Raw genomic sequence first — 25,238 nt, forward strand, 5'->3', positions numbered from 1 at the left:
AGGGTTAGGGTTAGGATTAGGGTTAGAATACATTTAGGGCTAGGGTTGATGTTCATGTTAGGTCTATGGCTACTCTTTGGTTAGGATTAGTGTTAAGATTAGGGCTAGGGCTAGTGTAGGATTAGGGTTAGGGTTGTGTTAAGGGTAGGCCTGGGGATAGGATATTAATTGGGGAATCTTCCATGGAGATTTTTATTTAATATGAAAGTTGAAGCATGAGAGGGAGCTCATTGGAAAGTGGAATAAGACATTTTTGGCTGAGAGAAGAGCTGGAGTCAAAGCATAGAGGGAGAGAGTCCCTAGAGTCTTGGACAAAGACCAAATTTAGTGAGGCAGGTTTCCAAGTGTGAAAGTTAGGAGTTCTGAGTTGAATGCCGGGGAAAGGGTATCAATGGAAAAACTCAGTGGAAACAGGAAAATGAAAACCCACTCAGCAGAAGTGAACGAAGCCACCAAGGTGGCAATCCCTTTGTAAGAAGGCATCTCAAGTGTTTGGTGTATATTCTAGTTCCATCATTGACCAGTTGGCTAATGCTGAGCATATTACTTTAATTCTTTGATCCTCAGTTTCCTAGTCTGTAAACTGGGTATTACCATTGCTGTGAGGACCAAATGAGATGAAGCAAAGCCATGGCTAAAATGTTCACATTAAAAATAATGTTGACAACACCGATCAGAGCCCAGGCTTCATAGAAGACTGTGATAAGGTCTGCTTGGGCTGCCCTCCATTCCAGCTCACCATAAGAAGCTCAGCACTACCCTTTGTGGGAACAAGATCAACATTTTTTTCTCAGGCCCTCACTGGCACTACCATCTCCTTCTTCTTTTTAAAAAATATATTTTATTGATTTTTTACAGAGAGGAAGGAAGAGGAACAGAGAGTTAGAAACATCGATGAGAGAGAAACATTGATCAGCTGCCTCCTGCACGCCCCCTACTGGGGATGTGCCTGCAACCAAGGTACATGCCCTTGACCGGAATCGAACCCGGGACCCTTGAGTCCGCAGGCCAACGCTCTATCCACTGAGCCAAACTGGTTAGGGCTACAATCTCTTTCTTGACCTGATCTTTCCAGCAACACCAGGCCCCCAGAGCAGTAATGGTCAGTTGAGAGGAACCATTCTGCAGAGGAGAGACTGCAGGATCAGGGAGAGCAAACACTCTAATACTGTATCTCACAGATGTTACAGTTAATGTGATGCCTTGGAGGGGACAGTCTTAGCTGATCCTACCAGAAGATAACAGGATGGGGTGCTGATTCCATAGAAGACACACTCAGGTTTATGGCAATCTTTTTATGCTTGTCCAAAGTGAAGTCCTGCCTCTTTGGGTAATGTGTTGAGATGAGGCTTACTAAGGCTCATATAACCACAGTCATGTGACCCTGAAACTGCTATAAGAATACTCTATATAGTCACACCAGCCAGCCTTTCCCATGGATATAACACCTGGGTTCTACCTCAGCTCAGTATCTCCCCGCTGAATGGGCCCTGGATTATGAAGCAATGCTGATGCATCCACTGATGGCCAGTGTGTGGCCTGAGTAGTTAATTATGTACAAGATGCAGAGGAAATTAGCACGGCTGACTTCCCGGGGCTTGAGCGAGAGTGAAAGTGTGCACACACACTTATACTCCTCCATTAACCTCCACTTGCTACCATTTATCCAGCTCCTTCGCGTGGTGTTAATAAAAGAATAGTCTAAGTGAAAATACCATTGTTCTAACTTGGAAACTCTGGTGGCTTCAGAAGGATTATTAGAAGATCCTAAGCTGCACCTTTTCCCCACAAACAGTCTGAATCAAAATCCACCAAGTTACGAATAGTTCCTTTGTTTTGGGGTGGAGTGACAGAGGGCTCTATTTTGCGCACCTTTCTTGGGACATTGGTAAAGTAATAAAAATGATCTTTTTTTTTTTTAAGAGGAAAAACCTGGAACCCAGAAAGAGTGAGTTGCTGGCAGCTGCTAACCTTTGTAGACTCCTTGTAACGACCAAGTTCTTTCACTTCACGTGGCCTCATGTGTTCTCACAAAACCTGAGGCCCCGTGTCCTCTTCATCTTTGACATGAGGAAGCTGACAGGCTCAGAGATGGGAAGTGGGCGGACCAAGGCCACATAGAGTGTGAAGAGCTCAGCTTGACTTCCAACTCAGGACACTGTTCATCTGGAGGCTGGCAGAGCCTGTTCCCTGGCACAGACTCAGACCCGAGTGCCCTGTGTCGTGGTGCTGAGCACCCCTCCCCCCTCTGCCCCCCCTCCCCCATGTCTCCTGCTCTATGTGGCATAATTTGCCCTGGATCACATTCTGCCCCAGGGAGTGAGAACAGCCCTAGGAGGGGAATAATAGAAAAGGGACACAATCTAAATGACAAAGGCTATTCTGACCTTATGGGAATATTGGTGCCCCTGCAGAGGCCAGGGGAGGAAAACTGGGAGAACACACACCAGGAATGCCAGGCTGAACCCTGATACTTACAAAATGCCCTTGGAAACATGCCTCATTTGCCCATCTTCCTTTTCCACAATTTGCCTTTTGATCTGTGGGAGAAAAATATTTTCAAATATTATTTGGTTAAATTTTATTCTTATAGATATAATATTTTATTTTCCATTACTTCCATCTTTAAGGCTAGATGGTGAAGCTAAGTTCTTCTGCCACAGGGAAAGTAAAACCTTAAAGAACTCAGTGGCAACTCGGAGTCATACTTATTTCTGTCTCCGATGTGGAGCCTTGAAAGATGTGGGTTTTAGTTGCAAGGGCCAGTCTCTGAAGACAGAAATTGCTAAAATTTACTGAGTAATAATTATATAGAGCTTGCGTGGATTATCTATTTTATTCTCATTATTATTGTTCTAGTCTTAAAGATGAGAAAGTTGATGCCCAGAGAGAGGTGAATTAACTTGTCTGAGATCATTCAGCTAGGAAGTGGTAGAACCGGGATTTGAGTCTAGTTCTCTGGCTCTGGGCCCATACTTCATCTCTTTGTACCTTGTCTCATATGTAGGGTATTGTGTTCAGAGAAGGGAACCAAGCAGAGAATAAAACATTTTAGAAGCTCACTGGTTGAGTCTCCTGCCTTGTGGGTCTTTTGAGACCTCATTTGAGACTTACAATCTTGCAAGTTTGAAAAAATGAGTCCCCATTTTTTGCATGAAAAAAAAAGGCAAAAATGGGGAATTGTCTTACTCAAGGTCATAGAAAGATAGTTGCAAGATAGGATTGGAAACTAGATGTCTCATCAACACTCTAATGCCCTTTCTCTGCTCTTTATTCAACAGACTTTGGTGAATTTTCCTGGTGATTAACCAAAGCTTCCCTTGGGCTGGAGGATCTCCAAAACCCAGGAATACTAGGGGCCAAAGGATGATGTTTGGTGAAAGAGGGCAAGCAAAAACACAACAATTTGCTTTTGGATTTTGGTGACAGATAGATACAGTGTCCTAGACCCCAGGATAAAGCTGGATGCTGGGACAGGACATGGTCTGTGAATGGAGGGGTTTGTGGATGTGTTCAGAGAGTTAGATTCATAGATTCATAGAAGTGGTGATGAGGAGAGAAGGATTCTGGAGTTCAGGGGTGGAGGAAGACTCTTAATCATGACATTTATGGAAATTATTCTTGGTAAAGAGAGGGAGAACGTTAGAGAGAATGACATAATGGCTGGTAAGATATTCTTCTGTTGGGCTCCCACCAGCAGCTCCAGGGGCAGGCCTGGGCACGAGAAGCTCCTTACTTTCTATTGATTATATTTTTGTTGAATGTGCAGACTGTCCCGCAGAAGGCAGAGCAGCACTGAAGTCCATGCTGGCAATCTTCCTGCATTGTACAGAAATGAGTACAGTTTTCAGCGGCCACTCTGCATGGCGGAGGCTCCAAAATATACTCTGGAACACAGAACAGGAAAGAAAGGGCCTAAACAACAGCCTGGAGTAACATTCAGAACTCCAGAAGCCCAAGGAGCTGCCAGGAAACCAGCCACCCTGAGCTCCCTTGTGTGGCCACAGGAAAGTGGAATAAGATTTTTTTTCCTTAACTGCTGCCTTCTATATAGTTCTCAGCAGGGAAAATCAGGGCTTGGATATTTGATCAAAGACACAGTTTGTTAGAACCCTACATCCGTTGGTCGTTCACCATCCTTGCAGATCAGATGCCCAGTCCCCAGAAACTTGGTTGGGTCCAGTTCAAGGGAATGAATGGTACTTATGGCGAGCAAGAAAGGGGTATGTAGATCCATTTTCACTGACTCATTATGTGGTCTCAAATGAGTCGTAAAGCCTCTCTTATAGTTTAGCCCAGGGTCAACTTAACATGTGTTATTTGTGTATAGAAGAATGAATGGAAGGGAACGTTTGGGAAAGGATGAAGACCACACAGCACACAAAAGGCACGGGCATCAGAATGCTAGAACCCAAATCACAGATGAGTTCTGGGTGTGACTTCTTTCCTGGGGAGAAGAGTGGGTATTTCAGAGTGGGGTCAGGTTCTGGGGTCAAAGATCAGCTTCTCCTTCTTCGCAGATCTTTGCTGTTCAGGAGAAGACTATGAATCTTCATGCTGACATCTCATTCCCCTCAGCCTCCAGTACTCAGATCAAAGCCAAGATTACCTCCACCGGGAGACTCTGTCCCAGGCCTTCAACTCACAATCTTCTCTTTGTTTCTGATTTCTAAGGCATTAAGGATGGGCCTCATTAAGGATGGGCCCCATTAACCCCTTTATCTAAGCCCAGCCAGGCCTTAAATTTTGTATCTTCTTTAAGGCAAACGTCATAGGTGGGACATTCTATAAGCCCCTGTTGATGTATTACTCTGCAGGTATTTGAAATTAGAAGTGCGTCTGTGGGATATCAAAGCTGGTCTCAAAAAAATAAGTGAATAAAAGTGGGGCTGTAATTACAACAGCAAATGGCCCCAGAGATGGGGTGAAAGAAGCCCAGGCCCAAGCCGTTGACAATCTGAGTCAGTGCAAGAAACTGGAACTGGTTCCCATTTTGGAGAGGATGGGCTTCGGGGGAAGAGCAGGGGGAAGGAATCCATCAACCAGGATCTCAGAAGGATCGACCTTCTCAAGTTTTGACTGCTCTTCTGGGTATCTAGTTGCAATACTTGCCAGTCTTACAGAGAGCCTGTTTGTGCCTATATCCAAATTTTAGTTCTTGATTCTCCAATTAACTCCACCCGGGATACCCCCATTCTCTTGCAGCTTGCTTAGCCTTCCTCAGTCATACACACTTTCTCTGAGACCCTAAAACAGGACCTTGTCTATCTTGACACATGACATACCACACGTCTTCCTGCTCTGAGCCCCCAATATTGTGAAGATGTCCTCAGAAACATGCAGGCATGATGAATAATAGTTCATTTTCCTTTTGGTATCGGTCAAGGTCAACATTACTGTGGCCAGCGCTTTTGTTAGGTTGAGCTGGTCAATGGTGGCTCCTGAGATGGATTATATTTACTGAGTAATAATTGTATAGAGCTTCAGATTGATGCAAATCGCTGGTAATTGTGTGGGTACCTCTGAATTTTTAAATGGTGGAATAAAATGCAAGGCTTTCCTTTCTTCCTAAAACATCTTCCTCAAACCAAGATTATGTAGGTTCCAGTTTGAGTTCTACCAACTTACTTTTCCTCTCTGCTTTAATGCTTGAAAAGTTGGCCCAAGCATCCATGAAGGAAGCAGGGCAGCAAGAATCAGCTGGCTGATGAGGCTGATAACATTTGCTGTAGTTAATACTTACCGAGCATTGACCATGGTCCAGTAAGAGTGCTCTATGTCTGCATCATTAGCTCAGTTTCTCCTCCCAACTACTCCAATATCATTATATTCATCACAAAGATAAACTCCGAGGCCCAGACACTTTGCCCAAGATCACTCAGTAAGGAACAGAGCAGGTATTCCAACCTAGATCTTAAATAACAATAAAATCTGGACTCTTGAACATACGGTGTTTTCTCATGAGGTATGCCCATGAATTGGCCCTCAGATCCCCCCATCTCTACAGATGCTTCTTCCCTCGCCTGGGCCGGGCCCCAGCACCTACTCATAAATTGTTGCTTGGGACTCGCAGGCACCAGCTGTGGTGCTAGATGAATCACCAGCAGGAGCTGAAGGACCAGCACAGGCTTCATGCTGCTGGCAGGATGGTGGTAAGTCCTGGCTGAGGACTGCTGGGTTTGAACAGGCGCAGTTTAGGGGAAATGAGAGGGAAGGAGGGAAAAGAGAAGGCATGCTGTGATTGGCTTTTTACGGTGTATTCCGATCTATCTGGAGGGTTTGGCAGAAATCCAAGCACCTCCTGACTACACCCACTCCAGGATGTGGTAGCGTTTTCAAATCTACACCCTTTTCATCCGCCTAAGCTTAACCTTGTTATTTCTCTCATCCAAGTTTTGTTAATGTTCTTTCACAAAACTTTGTAAGTTTTCCATGTCTTTGTTATATTTATTCCTAGAGGCTTGATCTTCAAATGAAATCGTAAATAGTATTGTAACTCTTTTTAAAAAAAATATATTTTATTGATTTTTCACAGAGAGGAAGGGAGAGAAATAGAGAGTTAGAAACATCGATGAGAAACATCGATCAGCTGCCTCCTGCACACCCTCTACTGGGGATGTGCCCGCAACCAAGGTACATGCCCTTGACTGGGATCGAACCTGGGACCCTTCAGTCCGCAGGCCGAAGCTCTATCCGCTGAGCCAAACCAGTTAGGGCGGTATTGTAACTCTTTGGTTATTTGTTTTCATTTGTTATTTTCAACAATATAATATTATCTCAGCTTCAGGTGTACATCCAGTGACTAGACATTTATATAACTGAGCAAGTGATCATCCTGATAAATCTAGTACCTAGATATACAATTATGTGTATATTTTCTGTATTGCTGGGGGGTGTAACACCAGGTACCGTAGAGAGTTATTACAATATTATTGATAATATTCCCTACGCTATACTTTACATCCCCATGACTATTTCTTCACTTTTTTAACCCCCAAACTCCCTTTCATATGGCAACCATCAAAATGTTCTTGCCCTAACGGGTTTGGCTCAGTGGATGGAGCGTTGGCCTGCAGACTGATGTTTCTAACTCTCTATTTCTCTCCCTTCCTCTCTGTGAAAAATCAATAATTTTGTTTCTATTGTTCTTGTTTATTTATTTTGGTTTTTAGATTCCACACACAAGTGAAATCATATGGCATTTGTCTTTCTCTGTCTGACCTTATTTCACTCAGTACAATACCCTCTATGCCCATCCATCTTTTTTTCAGTTTACTACTTAAAAAAATCTTTATTGATTAAAGAGAGGATGGGAGAGGGAGAGAGAGATAGGAACATCAGTGATGAGAAAGAATTATTGATAGACTGCCTCATGCACAATCAGGGATAGAACTCACAACCCAGGCATATGCCCCGACTGGAAATTAAACCATGACCTCCTCATAGGTCAGTGCTTAACCACTGAACCACTGTGGCCAGGCCAGTTTACTATTTTTAAGGAATTTTACATCTATGTTCACAACGGAACTGGGCCTGTAACTTTCCTTTCTCATATAGTCCTTGCCTGGTTTTGTAGCAAGTTTACACTGTCCTCAGAGAATGTGCTGAATCACAGTATTCCCACCCCCCTTTTTTTTTTTTTAAATAAATTAATTCTTTGGAATTTTTTGTGCAAGATAAAGATAATTAGTTACTTGATTCCTTAATTCCATTTTTCTTGCAAAGATATGTTCATTTGCACCTTGCTATTGTCATTCAGTAATATTTCCAGAGTTCCCTTTTCTTACTTATGGCTGCATTCTATGCCTCCATGTTCACACATCTTAGTCATTCAACCAATCTGCCATATATGGGCATTTATGTATTTTCCAAGATTTTGCTATTACGAATGTGCTGCAACAAACATTTATGTGTATATTTTCTGTATTGCTGGAGGTGTAACATCAGGGTCAAGTTCTAAAAGTGCAATTGCTGGTTAAAAGGATAAAGTCATATGTAGTTTTGTGACATATTGCCAAATTTTACTCCATAAAGGTTGTACCATTTTGTATTGCTACCAACCTTGTGAACATGTGTTTCCCATAACAAAATGTGTTGTCATGCTTTTGAATGTTTGCCAAAATAAGTGAAAATGTTATCTCTGTAGCTGTTGAGGTTCATTCATGTTGTAATATGTACCAGTACTTTATTCATTTTTATATCTGAATAATATTCCATTGTATGTATATACCACAGTTTGATTATCCATTCATTTGTTGATGGACATTGGGTTGTTCTCACCCTTTGGTGACTGTGAATGGTGTAGTAAGAGCATTTGTGTACAAGTATTTTTTTAGTACTTATTTTATTTTGGGGGGTACATACCTATGAATAAAATTGATAGGTCATATGTATAACTTTATATGTTTAACTCTTTGAGGAAACTGCAAACTGTTTTCACAGTGGTTGAACCATTTAACATTTTAATCACTGATGCATGAGGGTTCCAATTTCTCCACATCCTTGCCAAGACTTCTTATTTCCCTTTCATTGGATTATAATTATCCATGTGGGTATGAAGTGGTTGGTATATAATTATGATTTTAATTTACATTTCACTAATAACTAATAATGTTGAGAATATTTTCATGTACTGGATGATAATTTCTATATCATATATATATATATATATATATATATATATATATATATATATATCAGGGGCCCAGTGCACGAAGGTTCATGCACTGGGGGGGGGGTGCAGATGGGGGGGTGGAGAGGGGAGTCCGTCAGCCCGACCTGCACCCTCTCCAATCTGGAAGCCCTCAGGGGAGCTCTTTCCAATCTGGGAGTTTCTGTCTGTCTTTGCAATCATATGAGCGAATTGTCTGAGACCCCCAACCCAGTTTGGTTTGTTCTCACAGAATAAGAGAGGCATTTTTTTTTCCTTTGCTCCATTGGTGGAGATTTCCTGGAAGTTTTAGGATATCTTCTCTTTAATTTTTCCTAGACACTCTGATTTTACTTATGTCTCTCACCTTTGCTTTCCCTCCATCCCCCACCACAACAGTAATGTGCTTCAGGCTCACTTTGCTCTAGTGTCTAGGACAGTGGTCGGCAAACTGCGGCTCGCGAGCCACATGCGTCTCTTTGGCCCCTTGAGTGTGGCTCTTCCTAAGCCTTAGGAGTACCCTAATTAAGTTAATAACAATGTACCTACCTGTATAGTTTAAGTTTAAAAAATTTGGCTCTCAAAAGAAATTTCAATCGTTGTACTGTTGATATTTGGCTCTGTTGACTAATGAGTTTGCTGACCACTGGTCTAGGAGATCCGTCTGCCACCAGAGCTACGATTCCCAGCATTCCTGGTGCTCCCTACGCTCTGGGTTTTCCCTGACCAAGGGAGCCACGTCCCCCCAAGCTGCCGGCTCGCCTACTCTGCTCTGTGTATGTAAATTACCCACCATCTTTGGTGGGTTAATTTGCATACTCACTCCTTATTGGCTTATGGGCATGACTTGAGTGTAGTGGAGGGACGGTTAATTTGCATGTTTCTCTCTTTTTTTTTATTATATAGGATTTATTTATTTATTTATTTATTTAATCCTCACTCGAGGATATTTTTCTATTGATTTATAGAGAGAATGGAAAGGAGAGGGAGAGACACAGAGAAAGAAACATTGATGCGAGAGAGACACAACAATTGGTTGCTGGGGATCAATCCTGCAACTGAGGTATGTGCCCTTGACTGGAATCGAACCTAGGGTCCTTCAGTCTGGGGGCCAACACTCTATCCACTGAGCCAAACCAACTAGGGCTACATTGCATCTTCTTTATCCATTCATCCGATGATGGACTTAGTTTGTTTCCATACCCTTTTACATATATAACTTTTTTTTCTTTAAAATTTTTTGTAAATTATTTCCTAATTAGAATATAAAAAAATATTATATTTTTAAAGAAAAAAGTTCTGTTTATGAAAAGAGAGGGTTAGTTATGTGACAGGAAGGTCAGTGTCTGCAGAAGCCCAAATCCCACATAGAACAGGCTATGGGGAGGGACAGGCACAGGGGAGGACACAAGGACTCCTTGCCCTGCCCTGGCCTGGCTAGTGGAGGCAGGGAGGAGCCCAGAATAACCTGCTCTTTCTTACCTTCTCTCCACACACCAGCTTCCAGGAAAGTCTGTGCCAGACGGAGAGCCCACTGCTCTGGCCTGAGTCATGCCAACCCAGGCTCTGCTGCCCATCCTGCTTCTCTGTGTTCTGCTGCTACAGGCCCAGGGAGGACCCCGTAATAAGAACAAGATGAAGAGTAGGTGATGGGCTGGTGGGCTGGGATGGTGAGGGGGAAGGAGGGGCTGTGTCCAGCTAAGGATGACCTGGGACTTGAACCTTTTAGCACATCCAGCTCTGACCACAGGACTCTGAAGACTCTGGGTCCTTCCAAATCATGGCCTTCCAGCTCCGTTACGGGGCCCTGGGACTAGTGATGGGACTGGAGGGCAACCTACATCTTTTTATTCTCCATTCTCAAAGTCCAGAGACATATGGTGCATACAATAGTGAAAGGTGCACAGAACTGAGAGTCAATTCTTTCATTTATGCACATATGTGACAGGTCAATATCCAGACATGTTTGGGGGAGTAGGTCTAGAATGAAAGAACTTTTGGAAAGGAAATTTTGACATGTTTCAGACTTCACTGAGTTCTCAGAGTCAGAGTGTAGATTCTATGGGGGTGGCTTCACCAAGGCCGTGAATAATATGAGACTAGAGTCCTGGCTGCAGGAGTATGGAAGGGGTCCAGAAAGCCCAAACATTAAACCTTATTGATGGAGAATGGGGGTAATGGATTGAAGATACTACTAATCAGCAGGATTTGGTAAGGGGCAGAAAGGGAGTTCCCTGAAAAGTCCAAGAGTGTCATGAGTGGGACCTGGGTTTTGGAGTCATGATGAGACTTTAAGCTTGAGAGGAGTGTTTTGTGTGGCCTGGTTCCATTGACCTTGCTCCTGTTCCTTTTAGGTGTCAAGGCCTGTCAGAAGCAGCCCAGTGTATATCTTTGCAACAACCACTGTTCATATTTCCTAAAGTGTCCCAATTCAGATACCATATGCTGTTCAACCTACTGCGGGAACGTTTGCATGAACCGCCTGTGAGTGGGTCTGTGTATTCTGTTCCCCTAACCCTCTAAAACTGTGCCTGCGACCTTAAATCCTGGGCAAAGGGCTGTCAACCTCCTCACTATCTGGATGGCTTTTTTTCTGTCAAATAAACCATAACAAATGCCCTAGGACTGGCCTATTTTATTCCTAGTGCTTGTGATCATTGAGAACCCAGTGCAGACCCCAGCATGCCCCCACGTCTCTGGATCTGGTCCCTGATCCCTCTCCCCTTGTCATGCTTCTCTACTCTCTCTCTCCCTTTGGCCCATGCACTCCTGCCAGGCCCCCGGAGGCCCAGCCCTCTCGTTGCTCTGCTCACTGAACGAGTACTCCCAGGGGGAGAAACTGCTCATGGGTGGCATCCCCCAGTGCTAAAGAGAACATCCTCACCCTGGAGTCACAAGGGCCAAGTTAACCATGAGCTAGGTGGAGGCTAAACCCTGGGGCACAGAGTCCGAGGCCCCCAGGGAGACCTTTTCGTTAACTTGCCCCATCCCTGTCCCTTTCTTCTCCCTCTCCTTGTGAAAATCAGGTGACTATCCTACATAATAAAGAGGTAATATGCAAATTGACAGGCCATTCATGGTATGGCTAGAGGAGGATGTTTCCTCTGAACTCCCTGTTTGCTCACATCTTCTCCACTGTGGTGAGACCATAGGCATGGAAGTGAGTGCCTGTGCCAACCCCAAGTTTCCCCACTTCATCCTCCACCAGTATGGCCACTCTTAACATGGGGCCTGGAGTGAGTGTCAGGACCTAAGACTCCAGTGCCTTCCATTCACTGAGCGGTCCCTACCTATCCCAAATCCTCCTCCTTATGCCCTCATTCTCTCTCTCTTTTTAAATCAGGAGTGATCCATGGGGGTGGTTCCATTGTGATGCTGCTATGGATTAATGAACACAGGTGGCTATGAGTTTTGTCCGTGATCTCATGGTGAGTCAGTGAGAATAATCACTGGGTACAGTCTTCCTACCTCTCTGTGCAATCACAATTATTCTGAAATGGTCATGGGGCTAGATCCAGGGGCTGAGTCCTGTGAGGCCAATCGGGACTTGGCATCAAGTGTGGAGAACTCAGGCAGGCAGCCCATGCTGGAGGCAGGTGTGCAGTGTGACACTCCAGTCCAGTGCTTCCTGCTGGGCATCAATGCAGGAGACATCAGAGGAGGAAATCTGCCTCCATTAGGCCAGATCCTCTGACCCACCTCAGAAGCATCACAGGGCTCCTGGTATTAAGGATCTTCTCCATCTGTACTAAGAGCTGCTCTTGGGCCAGGGGGCCTTGGGAAAGAGGTCATGACCAACCACCAGCACAAACATCATCGGAGTGGGTAGGTGGGTAGGGATGCTCTACAGCAATTCTTATTTGGTTCTTTCTCAGATAACCTCACTCTTCAAGCATCTTCCCACTGCTTGGCCTGCCTGAAACACCCTCAGAGAAACTATTAAGAGAGGCAAGGTTACATGAAAGCTCCTTGTTCACATCTTTCTCACCCCAATAGCATGGTGGCTTCTGCTGCGTGGCTACTCAACCACGAAATGTGCCTTTAGCCTCAGCCATGAGGCAGGAGACCTTGATGAGGATAATTAGCTCTGTATGTCTCTTTAATAAACCTTGCCTTAAACTCAGAGTAAGTAGCTGCCTCCTCCAAAGACATAACCTTCTAAATAACTCCTACTCAGTGATCTACATTGTGATACTGAGGAAGGGCAGTCTCTAAGTGCAGAGCACGGTATATCTCCATTGTGTGTTGTTTAAATGTCTTAAATCGTTCTAATTTTTGTTCTCTTTGACTTATGAATAATTGAGAAAAGTATATTGAGGGCTCGTCACACAGCCATGGATTTTTCAGTTTATGCCTGTAATTCCATTGATGTTTGCTTAGTACATCCCGATTCTATTGATTTAGGTAAATATGAATGAATTCCTGGCGGGTTGAATTTTTTATCATTATATAGTGACCAAATATACCAAGCACTGGGACAGCTAACAATGAAGGAAGGAGGAGATATCCTCTTAGAGGAGGCACTGCTCTGTAAGATTGGAAAAAGCACAGAATTGAGGCTTTTCCTCTTGGAGGGAAGGGAAGACGTGAAAGGGGTCTAGTCCCCAGCTTTATTGTGTACTCCCTGCAGAGTTGGTCTCTGTCTTGCTTTATATCAAGTACTACTGACCAGTAAAGGTGTCCCTCAGTCAAAACCAGTTCATAAAGGCTGGGAGAGGCAGCCACTTCTTCAAATGTGCAGACAAGAAAGCAAACTTACAGGAACATGAAAAATCAAGAAAGCATGACACATCCAAAGGAAGAAAACAAATTTTCAGTAACCAACCTAAAAGAAATGGAGGTCTTTAAATTGGCTAACAAAAATGTCAAAATAATTATTTTTTAAAGCTCAGTTATAAAAGAACACAGATTCACAACCAAATGAAAACATTTTTTAAACAACATATGAACAAAATGATAATGTCATCAAAGAAATAGAAATGATTAAAAAAGAACAAAACAAAAAATACTGTAGGCGAAGAATACAATAAATAAACTGAAAAATTCACTAGAGGGGCTTCAAAAACAGGCTTGGTCAAGCAGAAGAAAGATCAGTAGACTTCAAGACAGGTCATTTTAATTATCTGGTAAAAACTGAATTTAACAGCACATTCAAAGGATTATACAACATGACTAAGTGGAATTTATTCTTAGGATGCAAGGAGGCAACATCTACAAATCAATCAATGTGATTGACCACATTAACAGAATAAAGGATAAAAATCATATGATCATCAATAGATACAGAAAAAACATGTAAGAAATTCATCATCCTTTCATGATTAATTTATCTACAGTAAAGGTCATATATGACAAGCCCAAAGCTAATATAATACATAGTTAATATCATACTGAAAGCTTTTCCTCTAAGATCAGGAACAAAACAAGGATGCCCACTCTTGCCACTTCTATTCAACACAGTACTGGAAGTCCTAGCCAGAAAATTACACAAGAAAGAGAAAGAAAAGAAAAAACATTCAAATTAGAATGGAAGAAGTTAAATTGTGTTTGCAGATGACATTATATATATATATATATATATATATATATATATATATATATATGCCTGATATGCTAAGTGTCCGACCGTTTGACTGTTTGACCAGTAGCTATAACACACACTAACCACCAGGGGGCAGATGCTCAAGGCACAGGCATGGAACAGACTGATGAATCTCAGAGGGAAGGGAGGTGGGGGGGAGGCGGGAAGAGATTAACCAAAGATCTTATATGCATACTAGAGGCCCGGTGCACAGATTGGTGCACCAGTGGGGTCCCTCGGCCTGGCCTGTGCCCTCTTGCAATCTGGGACCCCTCAGGGGATTTGGACTACCAGCTTTGGCCCGATCCCTGCAGGCCAGGCCGAGGGACCCCACTGGTGCATGAATCCATGCACCAGGCCTCTAGCATATATAGAAAACCTCAAAATTCAGTTAAGTTGCAAAATACAAAATCAACCAACAAAAAATCAATTCTGTTTTTATACACTAACAACAAACTATCAAAAAAAGAAATTACGAAAACAAAATTATTTCTAATAGAATCAAAATTAATAAAATACGTAGAAATAAATTTAACCAAGGGAATGAAAGATCTTTACACTGAAAACTATAAAACAGTGATGAAAGAAATTAGCAAAGACACAAAAAATGGAATGATACCTCACATTCATAGATTGGAAGAGTTAATATTGTTTAAATATCTATGCTACTCAACATGATATAGATTCAATGAACTCTCTATCAAAATTCCAAAGACATGTCTCACAGAAATAGAAAAAACAACAACAACACATAAAATTCATGTAGAGCCACATAAGACCCCAAATAGCCAAAGCAATTTTCAGCAAAAATAACAAACTAGAAGAACCACACTTTCTGCTTTCAAAATATATTACAAAGCTATAATAATCAAAACAGTATGGTATTCTTTTAAAAACACAGTATGGTATTGACAAACACAAAACACATACACATACAGACCAATGGAACACAATAGAAAACCCCAAATGAAATCCACACATTTATAGTAAAAGATTTTTGACAAGGGTGCCAAGAACACAGAAGGTGGAAAGTATAATCTCTTTAGTAAATGGCATTGGGAAAACTAGATATCCATGTTCAGAAGAATAAAATTGGGCCCTTATCTCACAATAAATGCAAAATTAACTCAAAGTTCCCTAAAGCCTTAAATGTAATACCTAAAACTTTAAAATTACTAGAAGAAAACATACAGGTAAATGCTTCTTGACATTGGTCTAGGCCAGGGGTTCTCAACCTGTGGGTCGCGACCCCTTTGGCAGTAGAGCAACCCTTTACAGGGGTCGCCTAAGACCATCCTGCATATCAGATATTTACATTATGACTCATAATAGTAGCAACATTACAGTTATAAAGTAGCAAGGAAAATAATTTCATGGTTGGGTCACAACATGAGTAACTGTATTTAAAGGGCCAGAAGGTTGAGAACCACTGTGATGATTTTTTTGGATATGACCCAAAAGCACAGGCAACAAAAGTAAAAATAGACAGGATTTCAAACAAAAAACCTTCTGCACAGCAAATGTCAGAGACCAATTCCAGCATGTCATAATTTCAAGAGTTTCATCGAAAGGTCATTAAGGCCTGGGGACTCAATAGGGTTGAGTCACACACTAGTCACTTGTTGAAATGGCTGAAGGCATTTCCCCAAACCTGAATAGGAAACTGATTGTGGTTGCCAGACAGCTAAAAGGCATCTTAATCTACATGTTATTGCCTCTTACTGGCCAAACACCTGAACAGCCGTAGGCTAATTCCCCCATTCTGACAATGTTTCTGTATACCTTTTGAAGTGTATATCTGTGCCTCGCCTCAGGACAAATTGTGTTAATAAAAAGCATGGGTTTCTGGGGGGCGGAGAGAGAACCTAAGACCTTAGACTTAAGACCTTAGAACTTAGTTCCTTTAGCTAAGCTCCTCTGACCCCCCAATTTCTTTCAAAATTATATCTCGTCTCCGGACTCTTATTTAACATCTACGCACAGCCTTCTCCAGATTCCTGAACCCTTCTTGATACTGGGACAAGAACCCCGGCAAGCAAAGGAAACAAACAACAAGAGACAACCTACAGAATGAGATCAAATATTTATGAACTGCATATTTAATAAAGTGTTAATATCAAAAAATATATAAGGAACTCAAAGAATGCAATAGCAAGAAAAGAAACTAATTAATAAATGGGCAAAGCACTTAAATGGACACTTCTCAAAAGAAGACTTACAGCCCTGGCCAGATGGCTCAGTTGGTTGCAGCATCATCCCATACACCAAAAGGCTGCAGGTTTGATTTTGGTCAGGGCACATACTTAGCTCGCAGGTTCGATCCCCAGTGGGGGCATGTCTGGGAGGCAGCCAATCAATGCTTTTCTCACATCAATGTTCTCTCTCTCTCTCTCTCTCTCTCTCTCTCTCTCTCGCTCACTGTCAACATATTCTCAGGTGAGGGTTTGAAAAAAAAGATGACATACAAATGGCCAACAGGTACATGAAAAGGTGTTCAATATCACTAATAAAATACAAATCAAAACCACAATGATCTATCATCTCATACCTGTTAGAATTCTTATTATAAAAAAGATAAGAAATAGCAAGTGTTGGCAAGGAGACTGTACACTGTTAGTGGAGATATAAATTGGTACAGCCTGTTTATGAAAAACAGTCAGGAGTTCCCTCAAAAATTTTAAAATAGGCCTACCATTTGATCTGGCAATCCCACTTCTGGGTACATATAAAAAAATGAAATCAGTGTTTTGAAAAGACATCTTCACTCCCATTCATTGCAGCATTATTCACAATAGCCACCATAAGGAAACAACCTAAGTGTCCATCAATAGATAAATGGATAAAGAAAATGTGATATAGATCACATTTATACATATCACGTATATATGAAATCCTAAAAAGTTGAAGCTGATACCAGAATGGTGGTTGCCAGAGACTGTGGGATGGGAGAAATGTGGAGATGCTGGTCAAAGTGTACAGCCTTCAGTTATAAAATGAATATGTTCTGGGATCTAATTACAGCATGGTGACTGTGGTTAGCATTGCTGTATTATATACTGGAAATTCTCCAAGAGAGTAAAACTTAAATGTTCTCACCACAAAAGAAGGAGGTGACTGTTGCCATAATCATTTCACAATACATGCCTATATAAAATCATTATGATGTAGACCTTAAATATATACAATTTTTATTTATCAATAACACCTCATTAAAGCTGGGAAAATTTGTTAATTTTTTTAAAGTTTCACTGGGTTTTCAGAACTAGACTAACAGTTTATTTTCTATCAGAACTTTGAAAATATATTTCTACTGTCATTAGGCTTCTGTTGCTACTCTAGTCAAATGGTTCTTTTTTTCTTTTCTTTCTTTTATTTTTTTACATGCAGTAAACATTAATATTTCAAGAAAAAAGATTTTAAATATGATAATTTACCAAAATTGTGTTAACATAGTATAATATCACAAAAGTTGTAGGAATTATCTGCAAATAACAGGATGACTTCCATTATAGTCTAAAATATTTTTTCCTCTGGCTCTAAATGATTCTTTTTGTTTGTTTTTTACTTCAGTTACATATTTCATTTCTAGGTGTTCTATTTGGCACGTTTTCAACATTCTGGTCATTTTTATATTCTCTTTAACTTTAGTCATGCTGTTATTGCCATCTTTTAATTCCTTTCCTTTCCATTTATTTCCTAGGCATTTTAATTTTGTGTTCTGTATGCAATAATCCCAATATCTGATGTCTTTGTGGGTCTCTACTGTTTCTCTTGACTTTTCTTCTTTTCTTGTTTTGTAAAACTGTGTGTGAATTTTTCTCTGTGAACCTTTATATTTAATAGAAGCTTATGTTTTTTATTAATTGATATTGATCTTGATATTGAGGGAGAGAGAAAGAGAGAGAGAGAGAGAGAGAGAGAGAGAGAGAGAGAGATACATCAATCACTTGGCTGCCTCCTGCATGCACCCTGACCAGGGATCAAACCACAGTCTAGGTATGTGCCCTGAGTAAGAATCAAACCCACCACCTTTCCGTGTATGGGAGGATGCTCCAACCAACTGAGCCACAACAGCCAGAGCTTTGGAAACTTAACTTTAATGTCACTTTATCTGTGGAATTTCTTGCTCTCTTGATTTCCATTTGCTTTCTAAGGAAGCATTTTCAAAACCAGTTTGTTAAACCAGTCACAAAAAAGCACCCTATGGTATCTGTTTTTTATAATATTCCACTTATATGAGGTTCCTAGAGTAGTCAAATTCATAGAAACAGAAAATAGAACAGTGGTTTCTAGGGGCTGAGGAGAGGGAACTGGAGAGTTATTGATTAGTGGGTACAGAGTTTCAGTTTTGAAGATGAAAAGAGTTCTGCAGATGGATGGTGGTGAAGGTTGCACAACAATATGAATGTACGTAATGCCACTGAACTGTGTGCTTAAGAATAGCTAGGATGGTTAACTTAATGTTGTGTGCATTTCACCACAATTAAAAATAATTGAAAAAGAAAAGGGACTTTTTGTTTCTGCTCAGAGGTGTAGAGAGCTGAATAAAGTCCCAAACTTACATGGACAAAAAGCTGGGCAACTTTTCTTGAGCTCACCAGAATGCTGAGGTCACAGGGCAACCAACCCCGCCAGAATCTAGGGGAAGAGAGGCACCTGCAAGGAGAGAGAAGCATGAGAAGTGATGACCAGCAGGGCGTGCAGCCAGGCACCAGTAGGTAGAGTTCAGTTAGGATGATTGGCAAATTGCTGGAACAAAAGAAAGTGAAGTCTCCTGGGCTGCAAATACAGGCAGTCATACCCTCTTGTAGACTTTTTCTCCAGGAACCCCACTGAGCACTTAGAGAGAAGGTATTTAGAGATCTGAAAGTCTCCCTTGTGATGCAGACCTGGGGAGGGGAGAGTAGGCAGCAGCCACTATGGATGGGGCAAAAAATTCCAACTGGAAGCTTTCCTTTCTTTCCTACTGACAAAGCGTTAATCTTGGGAGAGAGGAGCGACACTGTTCAGAGTAGAAGAGAAATCTCGATGCAGCTGCGGGGAGGGCAGAAATACTAGCCAGGTTCGGAACTTTGTCCTGGGCATCTAAGGAAAGGCAGGATCACTAAGAAGACAACATGCCTGAAACCCAGGGACAGTGTCTGCCTAATACCCAGACTTAATCAGAACAATAGAGAGCGGACCCCCAGCCATCACCACCCCACTAACCCCCAGACTAGGAACATTTACTAGCAAGTAACCTGCAAGAGCCGATCATTCACAGAGAACACAGAGCTGAGAGTGGAGCAGTCATCTGGAAACGGATCATCTGGTAAACCCAGCTCCACCGTAAACACAGGTACTTGTGTTCTGAAGATGGAATTTGAAGTCTCTGGTGCACTCGAGGTAACCACAGCAACAATAAACCAATAAACCGCCAACTCAGCTCCGAATGAGATGAACACAAATGTCCATACAAAGGCCTTCTGGAAGGGAAGGCAAACCCATTTCCAGAGATAAAAACTCTTCCCTAGTTCTGATTCCTTCTCTCTCCCACTATAAAAAACTGGAAAGTAAGTAATAGCAGGCAGATTGGGAAAGAAGACTAGAATTCAAGCGCAATGCTGATGATGAGTTTACTGGGATATTTTTCATCTGGAGCCTCCTGGCTAACCTAGAAATAAGGGTGCAGATAGAGAGAGCTTCAGGAAAAACCCTATAACTTTGGTTTGATGCATGGAGAGGGGAACTTAGGATGCTCAGAAGAGGTTCAGAAATCTCCTAGTTTTCTTCCTCCCTCCCTTCCTTCCTTCCTTCCTTCCTTCCTTCCTTCCTTCCTTCCTTCCTTCCTTCCTTCCTTCCTTCCTTCCTCTCTCTCTCTCTCTCTCTTTCTTTCTTTCTTTCTTTCTTTCTTTCTTTCTTTCTTTCTTTCTTTCTTTCTTTCTCTCTTTCTTTCTTCTTCCTTTCTTCCTTTCCCTTAAGAAATCCGATGGCAGTGATGGCACCAGCTGGTATGGGGTCTGAAGGAAGGGAAATCTTCCTCTGTTGGATGTACCTGTAATTCTAAAAGAGTGAAGGGATCCCCACTGCAGTTTCTTATAAGGCAGGTCTAGTTTGATGAACTCCATCCGTTTTATTAGGGAAAGTCTTTATCTTGCCTTCATTTCTGAAGGACAACTTTGCTGGGTAAACTACTCTTTGTTAGTGGTGTCTTTCAGCATTTTGATATATCACCCCATTCTCTCCTGGCCTGCAGGGAGTCTGCTGGGAAATGCACTGATCGCCTTATGAGGATTCCCTTGTATGGGAAACACGTGGTTCTCTTGCTGTTCTAAAATATTTCTTTCTTGATATAAAGCAAGTCGTGTTCCTGGGCTGAAGAAACTCCAAGGAGGGAGAAACCAAGATGGCGGCATAGGTTAACACGGGAGTTTGCTGCCTCGAACAACCACTTCAAAAATACAACTAAAAGACGGAACGGACATCATCCAGAACCACAGGAAGGCTGGCTGAGTGGAAGTTCTACAACTAGGAGGAACCGAGAAACAGAGGAGGTGCAGTGCTGAAGTAAAATACTAAGATGCGGAGTGCGTGCGACGTGGGCTGGTGGCTGAGGGCGCGGTTGATTGTTTCAATCCGGAGGGAGCCTCAGACTTAGAGCTCCAGATCCGGGCGAGTCTCTAGGGACCCAGACTTAAATGGGAGAAGCAGGACTGTCTGGCTACGGTCCCTCCGAGGTTTGCAGCGGTTGCTGGGACAGAGAGGCAGAGCCCCTGGGGACGGACTGAGAGCAGCCATAACTGCCCCCTCCTCCGCCCTGTTGATCCCGTGGGACCCGCCCCGCCCAAGCCCTGCACAGAGGCATTTGCCGGATAGCCTCAGGCAAAGGCTAGATTAGCACAGCCAGTCGGCCTGGAGGTCAAATCCCTCTAGTATTAACTACAACAATCAAGGCTTAACTACAACAAGACTGCGCACAAAGACCACTAGGGGGTGCACCAAGAAAGCGTAAAAAATGCGGAGACAAAGAAACAGGACAAAACTATTAAGGGAGGATATTGAGTTCAGAACCACACTTTTGAGGTCTCTCAAGAGGCTTCTAGAGGCTGTCGATAAACTTGATGAGATGTACAGGAAATCTAATGAGACCCTCGATTGTGTGATAAAGGACCAACTAGAAAGTAAGCATACACTGACTGAAATAAAGAATATTATACAGACTCCCAACAGCAGACAGAGGAGTGCAAGAATCAAGTCAAAGATTTGAAATGCGAGGAAGCAAAAAACACCCAACCGGAAAAGCAAAATGAAAAAAGAATCCGAAAGTGTGAAGATAGTGTAAGGAGCCTCTGGGACAGCTACAAGCGTACCAACATCAGAATAATAGGGGTGCCAGAAGATGAGAGAGAGCAAGATATTGAAAACCTATTTGAAGAAATAATGGCAGAAAACTTCCCCTACTTGGTGAAAGAAATAGATTTACAAGTCCAGGAAGCGCAGAGAACCCCAAACAAAAGGAATCCAAAGAGGACCACACCAAGACACATCATAATTAAAATGCCAAGAGCAAAAGACAAAGAGAGAATCTTAAAAGCAGCAAGAGAAAGAGACTCAATTACCTACAAGGGAATACCCATACGACTGTCAGCTGATTTCTCAACAGAAACTTTGCAGGCCAGAAGGGAGTGGCAAGAAATATTCAAAGTGATGAATACCAAGAACCTACAACCAAGATTACTTTATCCAGCAAAGCTATCATTCAGAATTGAAGGTCAGATAAAGAGCTTCACAGATAAGGAAAAGCTAAAGGAGTTCATCACCACCAAACCAGTATTATATGAAATGCTGAAAGGTATCCTTTAAGAAGAGGAAGAAGAAGAAAAAGGTAAAGATACAAACTATGAACAACAAGTGAATCTAAGAATCAAGTGAATAAATAATCTGATGAACAGAATGAACTGGTGATTATAATGGAATCAGGGAAATGGAAAGGGAATGGACTGACTATGCTTGGGGGGGGGGAAGGGGTGTGGGAAATGCGGGAAGAGACTGGACAAAAATCATGCACCTATGGATGAGGACAGTGGGTGGGGAGTGAGGGCGGAGGGTGGGGTGGGAACTGGGAGGAGGGGAGTTATGGGGGGAAAAAAGAGGAACAAATGTAATAATCTGAACAATAAAGATTTAATTATTAAAAAAATATTTCTTTCTTTGATTTATTCAGTGTTGAAGAAAATCAATTTGGATTGAAATTTGTGGGTGACTTATTAGCTTAATGAACTTAGCTGTCCAAATATCTGCCCTACTTTGTGCACTTCTCAGTCAACATTTCTTTCTTTCTTTATTTTTTTTATTTATTTATTTTTTAAAATATATTTTATTGATTTTTCACAGAGAGGAAGGGAGAGGGATAGAGAGTCAGAAACATCGATGAGAGAGAAACATGGATCAGCTGCCTCCCGCACACCTCCCATTGGGGATGTGCCCACAGCCAAGGTACATGCCCTTGACTGGAATCAAATCCGGGACCTTTCAGTCCGCAGGCCGACGCCCTATCCACTGAGCCAAACCAGTCAGGGCAACATTTCTTTAAATAAGCTTTTATCCCTTTCTCTTTCTCTTTCTCCAGCTGGGACTCCATTGATGTATAGATTATTTCTTTTAATGGTGTCCCATAAGTCCTGTACACTTTCTTCGTTCCTTTTCATTCTTTTTCTTTTTGCTCCTCTGACTGGATCATTTCAATTGATCTGTGTTCTAGCTAAGTATGTTTTAGCCAACCTCTGCTTGGCCAAGTGTGTTTTTGAAACTCTCTATTGAATTCTTCAACTCCAAAATTTCTATTTATTCTTTTTTATCTTCTCTATGCCTTTGTTGAACTTCTCATTTTGTTCCTGTGCTGTTTTTCCGATATTGTTAACTTGCTTATCTGTGCTCTCTTCTAGCCCTCTCAGGATCTTCAGAACAAATTGTTGGATTCTTTGCTGGGCAGTTCCTGTATCTACACTTCTTTGGGGCCACTTACTGGAGGTTTACTGTATTCCTTTGGTTCCCTGACTCTTCACGATCTCTGTAGCCCTGCTTAGGTGTGTGAGCATTTGAAGTAGTCACTGCTTCCATACGTTATTGACTGACTTCAGTGAGGGAAGACTTTCACCAGCAGGTGGAGACAGGTGGAGCGTGCTGTGACCTTGGGTCTAGTGGTGCAGGGTCCCCGAGGGCATGTGATGGCACCGAGTCCAGAGGGGTGTGATGTCGCTTTGGCTCAGGCTGCAGTGGCTGCAAAGGCTGTGGGGGTCCTCAGAAGCACCTCCAGGTCCAAGGGAGGCAGTGGTGGTGGCCAGAGCTGTGATGTGCTTACACTTAACTGCAGGTACCAGTGTAGTAGGAGGGGCCAGTTGCAAACACATGCAGTGATGGGGTCCAGAGATGGAGCAAGGGCCAGAGCCAACTGTGGGCTAATTGGCAGCCACAGGGGCCCTGGCAACTGGTGTACACTCCTGTGGCTGCTGGGCCTCACCAAGGGCTCTTGGCAGTAGAAGCCTGTGATGGGAATTGGACCAGGGGAGTGCAGTGGTACAGCTGGAGGAGCTATCTGCCAGTGAATGCAGTGATACTGGCCACCAAATGTAGACAGACAGGGCCTGATCCAGGACTACAAGCAGCTGCAGGGACCTGGCTGTCAGCATGCTCTTCCATGATGGCTCAGTCCCCCTATCCCCAGCCCTGAATGTGGGGACAGCAGTGGCAGCTGGTGACAGGTGTTAGACTGGCAGCATGCAAGTGCACAGCTGGAAGATCTCTCCTGCCCACCCACACTGCCGTGGGCATCAGCTACAGGGGCCTAGATTGGCATCTTTCAGTCATGCAGCCTCACAGGCCTGGACTGGCTGCCAGTAAAGCTCTGAGACTCCAGCAGGGGTGGCGGGTAGGGAGCAGCGAGGACCTCAGATGCTGGTGTCAGTGACTGCAAATGCCTGGGGTCCAAAAACCAGTGACATCTGTGGGATGTCTGTGGCGGCTGGGCTGCACTGCTGGCCATGAGTCTCCCCAGTGGTGAAATCTGCTGGGTTTGCCTACAGAGCAGGTCATTGTTTACCGCTGTCACTCCTACCAGGTGCTGCTGCCCATCGACCGCCCCTGCTTTTCTCCCTCACGGCCAGCTGTCTGTATAGGTCTCAGCTTTGCCCGTCTGGGTGGGGTGAAATCAAAGCCAGACCTTTGTGTGGCTCCTGGGAAGGCTGGGGAGGTGGGCCTCTCACCCCACTCTTCCTTTCCTGATGAGGGGAACTCTTTCCAGCTGGGAGGTTTCCTCCTGGCACCGAGCAATGCCAGCGTGGGGAATGGGATGCTGCCGGCAAAATGTAGCTGTTCTTCCTTCTCTTCCCAGGCGGGTTTTCCGTGTTTTTCTTCCACTGTGTTGCTGAAGATTCCTTTTAAAAACTTCATTGTTGAGAGTATGACAGGTGTCCCCTTTTTGCTGAAGCTTTTTACGTGGACGCCAGACTCTCCTGGAGACACCTGTTCATAGATAACTGTCCGACTGCTGATCTCTGTGGGGCGACGGAGACAAAATGTCATCATTTTGTTGATATAACTCTGTATCCATATTTTTTGATATGTCATATATTCATTTTTCAGTGCAAAATATTTTCTATTTCTTATCATGATTTCATTTTGACCCATGGTTCCTTAGAATTGCTTTGCTTAATATTTAATCAGATGGAAATTTCTTCTACTTTATTTTATTTATTAGTTTGATTTCAATTTATTGACATTTGTTGAGATGGTTTTTAAAGAAAAATGTATATATTTCACAGTCATTCTGAGTTCTTTTTTATATAAGTTGATTATATGGCGTCACCTTTTTATTTGTAATTTGAATCTTCTGTATGCTGCCCAGCCTCTGTGGCTCAGTGGTTGAGGATCGACCTATGAACTAGGAGGTCACAGTTCGATTCCACATCAGGACACATGCCCGGGATTGCATGCTTGATCCCCAGTGTGGGGCATGCAGGAGGCAGCCAA

General features: G+C 42.8%; 2 protein-coding genes across 2 annotated transcripts; one reads left to right on the top strand and one right to left on the bottom strand.

Moving 5' to 3' along the window:
- Positions 1-3,732: 3,732 nt before the first annotated feature.
- Positions 3,733-6,134, bottom strand: WFDC13 (WAP four-disulfide core domain 13). Its single transcript, XM_006091438.2, has 2 exons — positions 6,047-6,134; positions 3,733-3,887 (listed from the first exon to the last, which is right to left on the bottom strand). Exons 1-2 carry the CDS (start codon positions 6,132-6,134, stop codon positions 3,733-3,735), a joined length of 243 nt encoding a protein of 80 aa, XP_006091500.1.
- A 4,067-nt stretch (positions 6,135-10,201) lies between these two features.
- WFDC10B (WAP four-disulfide core domain 10B) lies at positions 10,202-11,138 on the top strand. Its single transcript, XM_023756258.1, has 2 exons — positions 10,202-10,292; positions 11,005-11,138. The coding sequence occupies exons 1-2, from the start codon at positions 10,202-10,204 to the stop codon at positions 11,136-11,138; spliced, it is 225 nt and encodes a 74-aa protein (XP_023612026.1).
- The last annotated feature ends 14,100 nt before the right edge of the window (positions 11,139-25,238 follow it).

Source organism: Myotis lucifugus, unplaced genomic scaffold (genome assembly GCF_000147115.1).
Source record: "Myotis lucifugus unplaced genomic scaffold, Myoluc2.0 scaffold_90, whole genome shotgun sequence".
Classification (NCBI taxonomy): Eukaryota; Metazoa; Chordata; class Mammalia; order Chiroptera; family Vespertilionidae; genus Myotis; species Myotis lucifugus.

Bases quoted from the DNA above. Each gene is read 5' to 3' on its own strand.
- WFDC10B (XM_023756258.1), top strand. From the start codon at position 10,202: ATGCCAACCCAGGCTCTGCTGCCCATCCTGCTTCTCTGTGTTCTGCTG. The intron at 10,293-11,004 runs GTAGGTGATGGG...TGTTCCTTTTAG, and splicing joins TAATAAGAACAAGATGAAGA to GTGTCAAGGCCTGTCAGAAG.
- WFDC13 (XM_006091438.2), bottom strand. From the start codon at position 6,134: ATGAAGCCTGTGCTGGTCCTTCAGCTCCTGCTGGTGATTCATCTAGCA. The intron at 3,888-6,046 runs GTAGGTGCTGGG...TCTGTGTTCCAG, and splicing joins TCCCAAGCAACAATTTATGA to AGTATATTTTGGAGCCTCCG.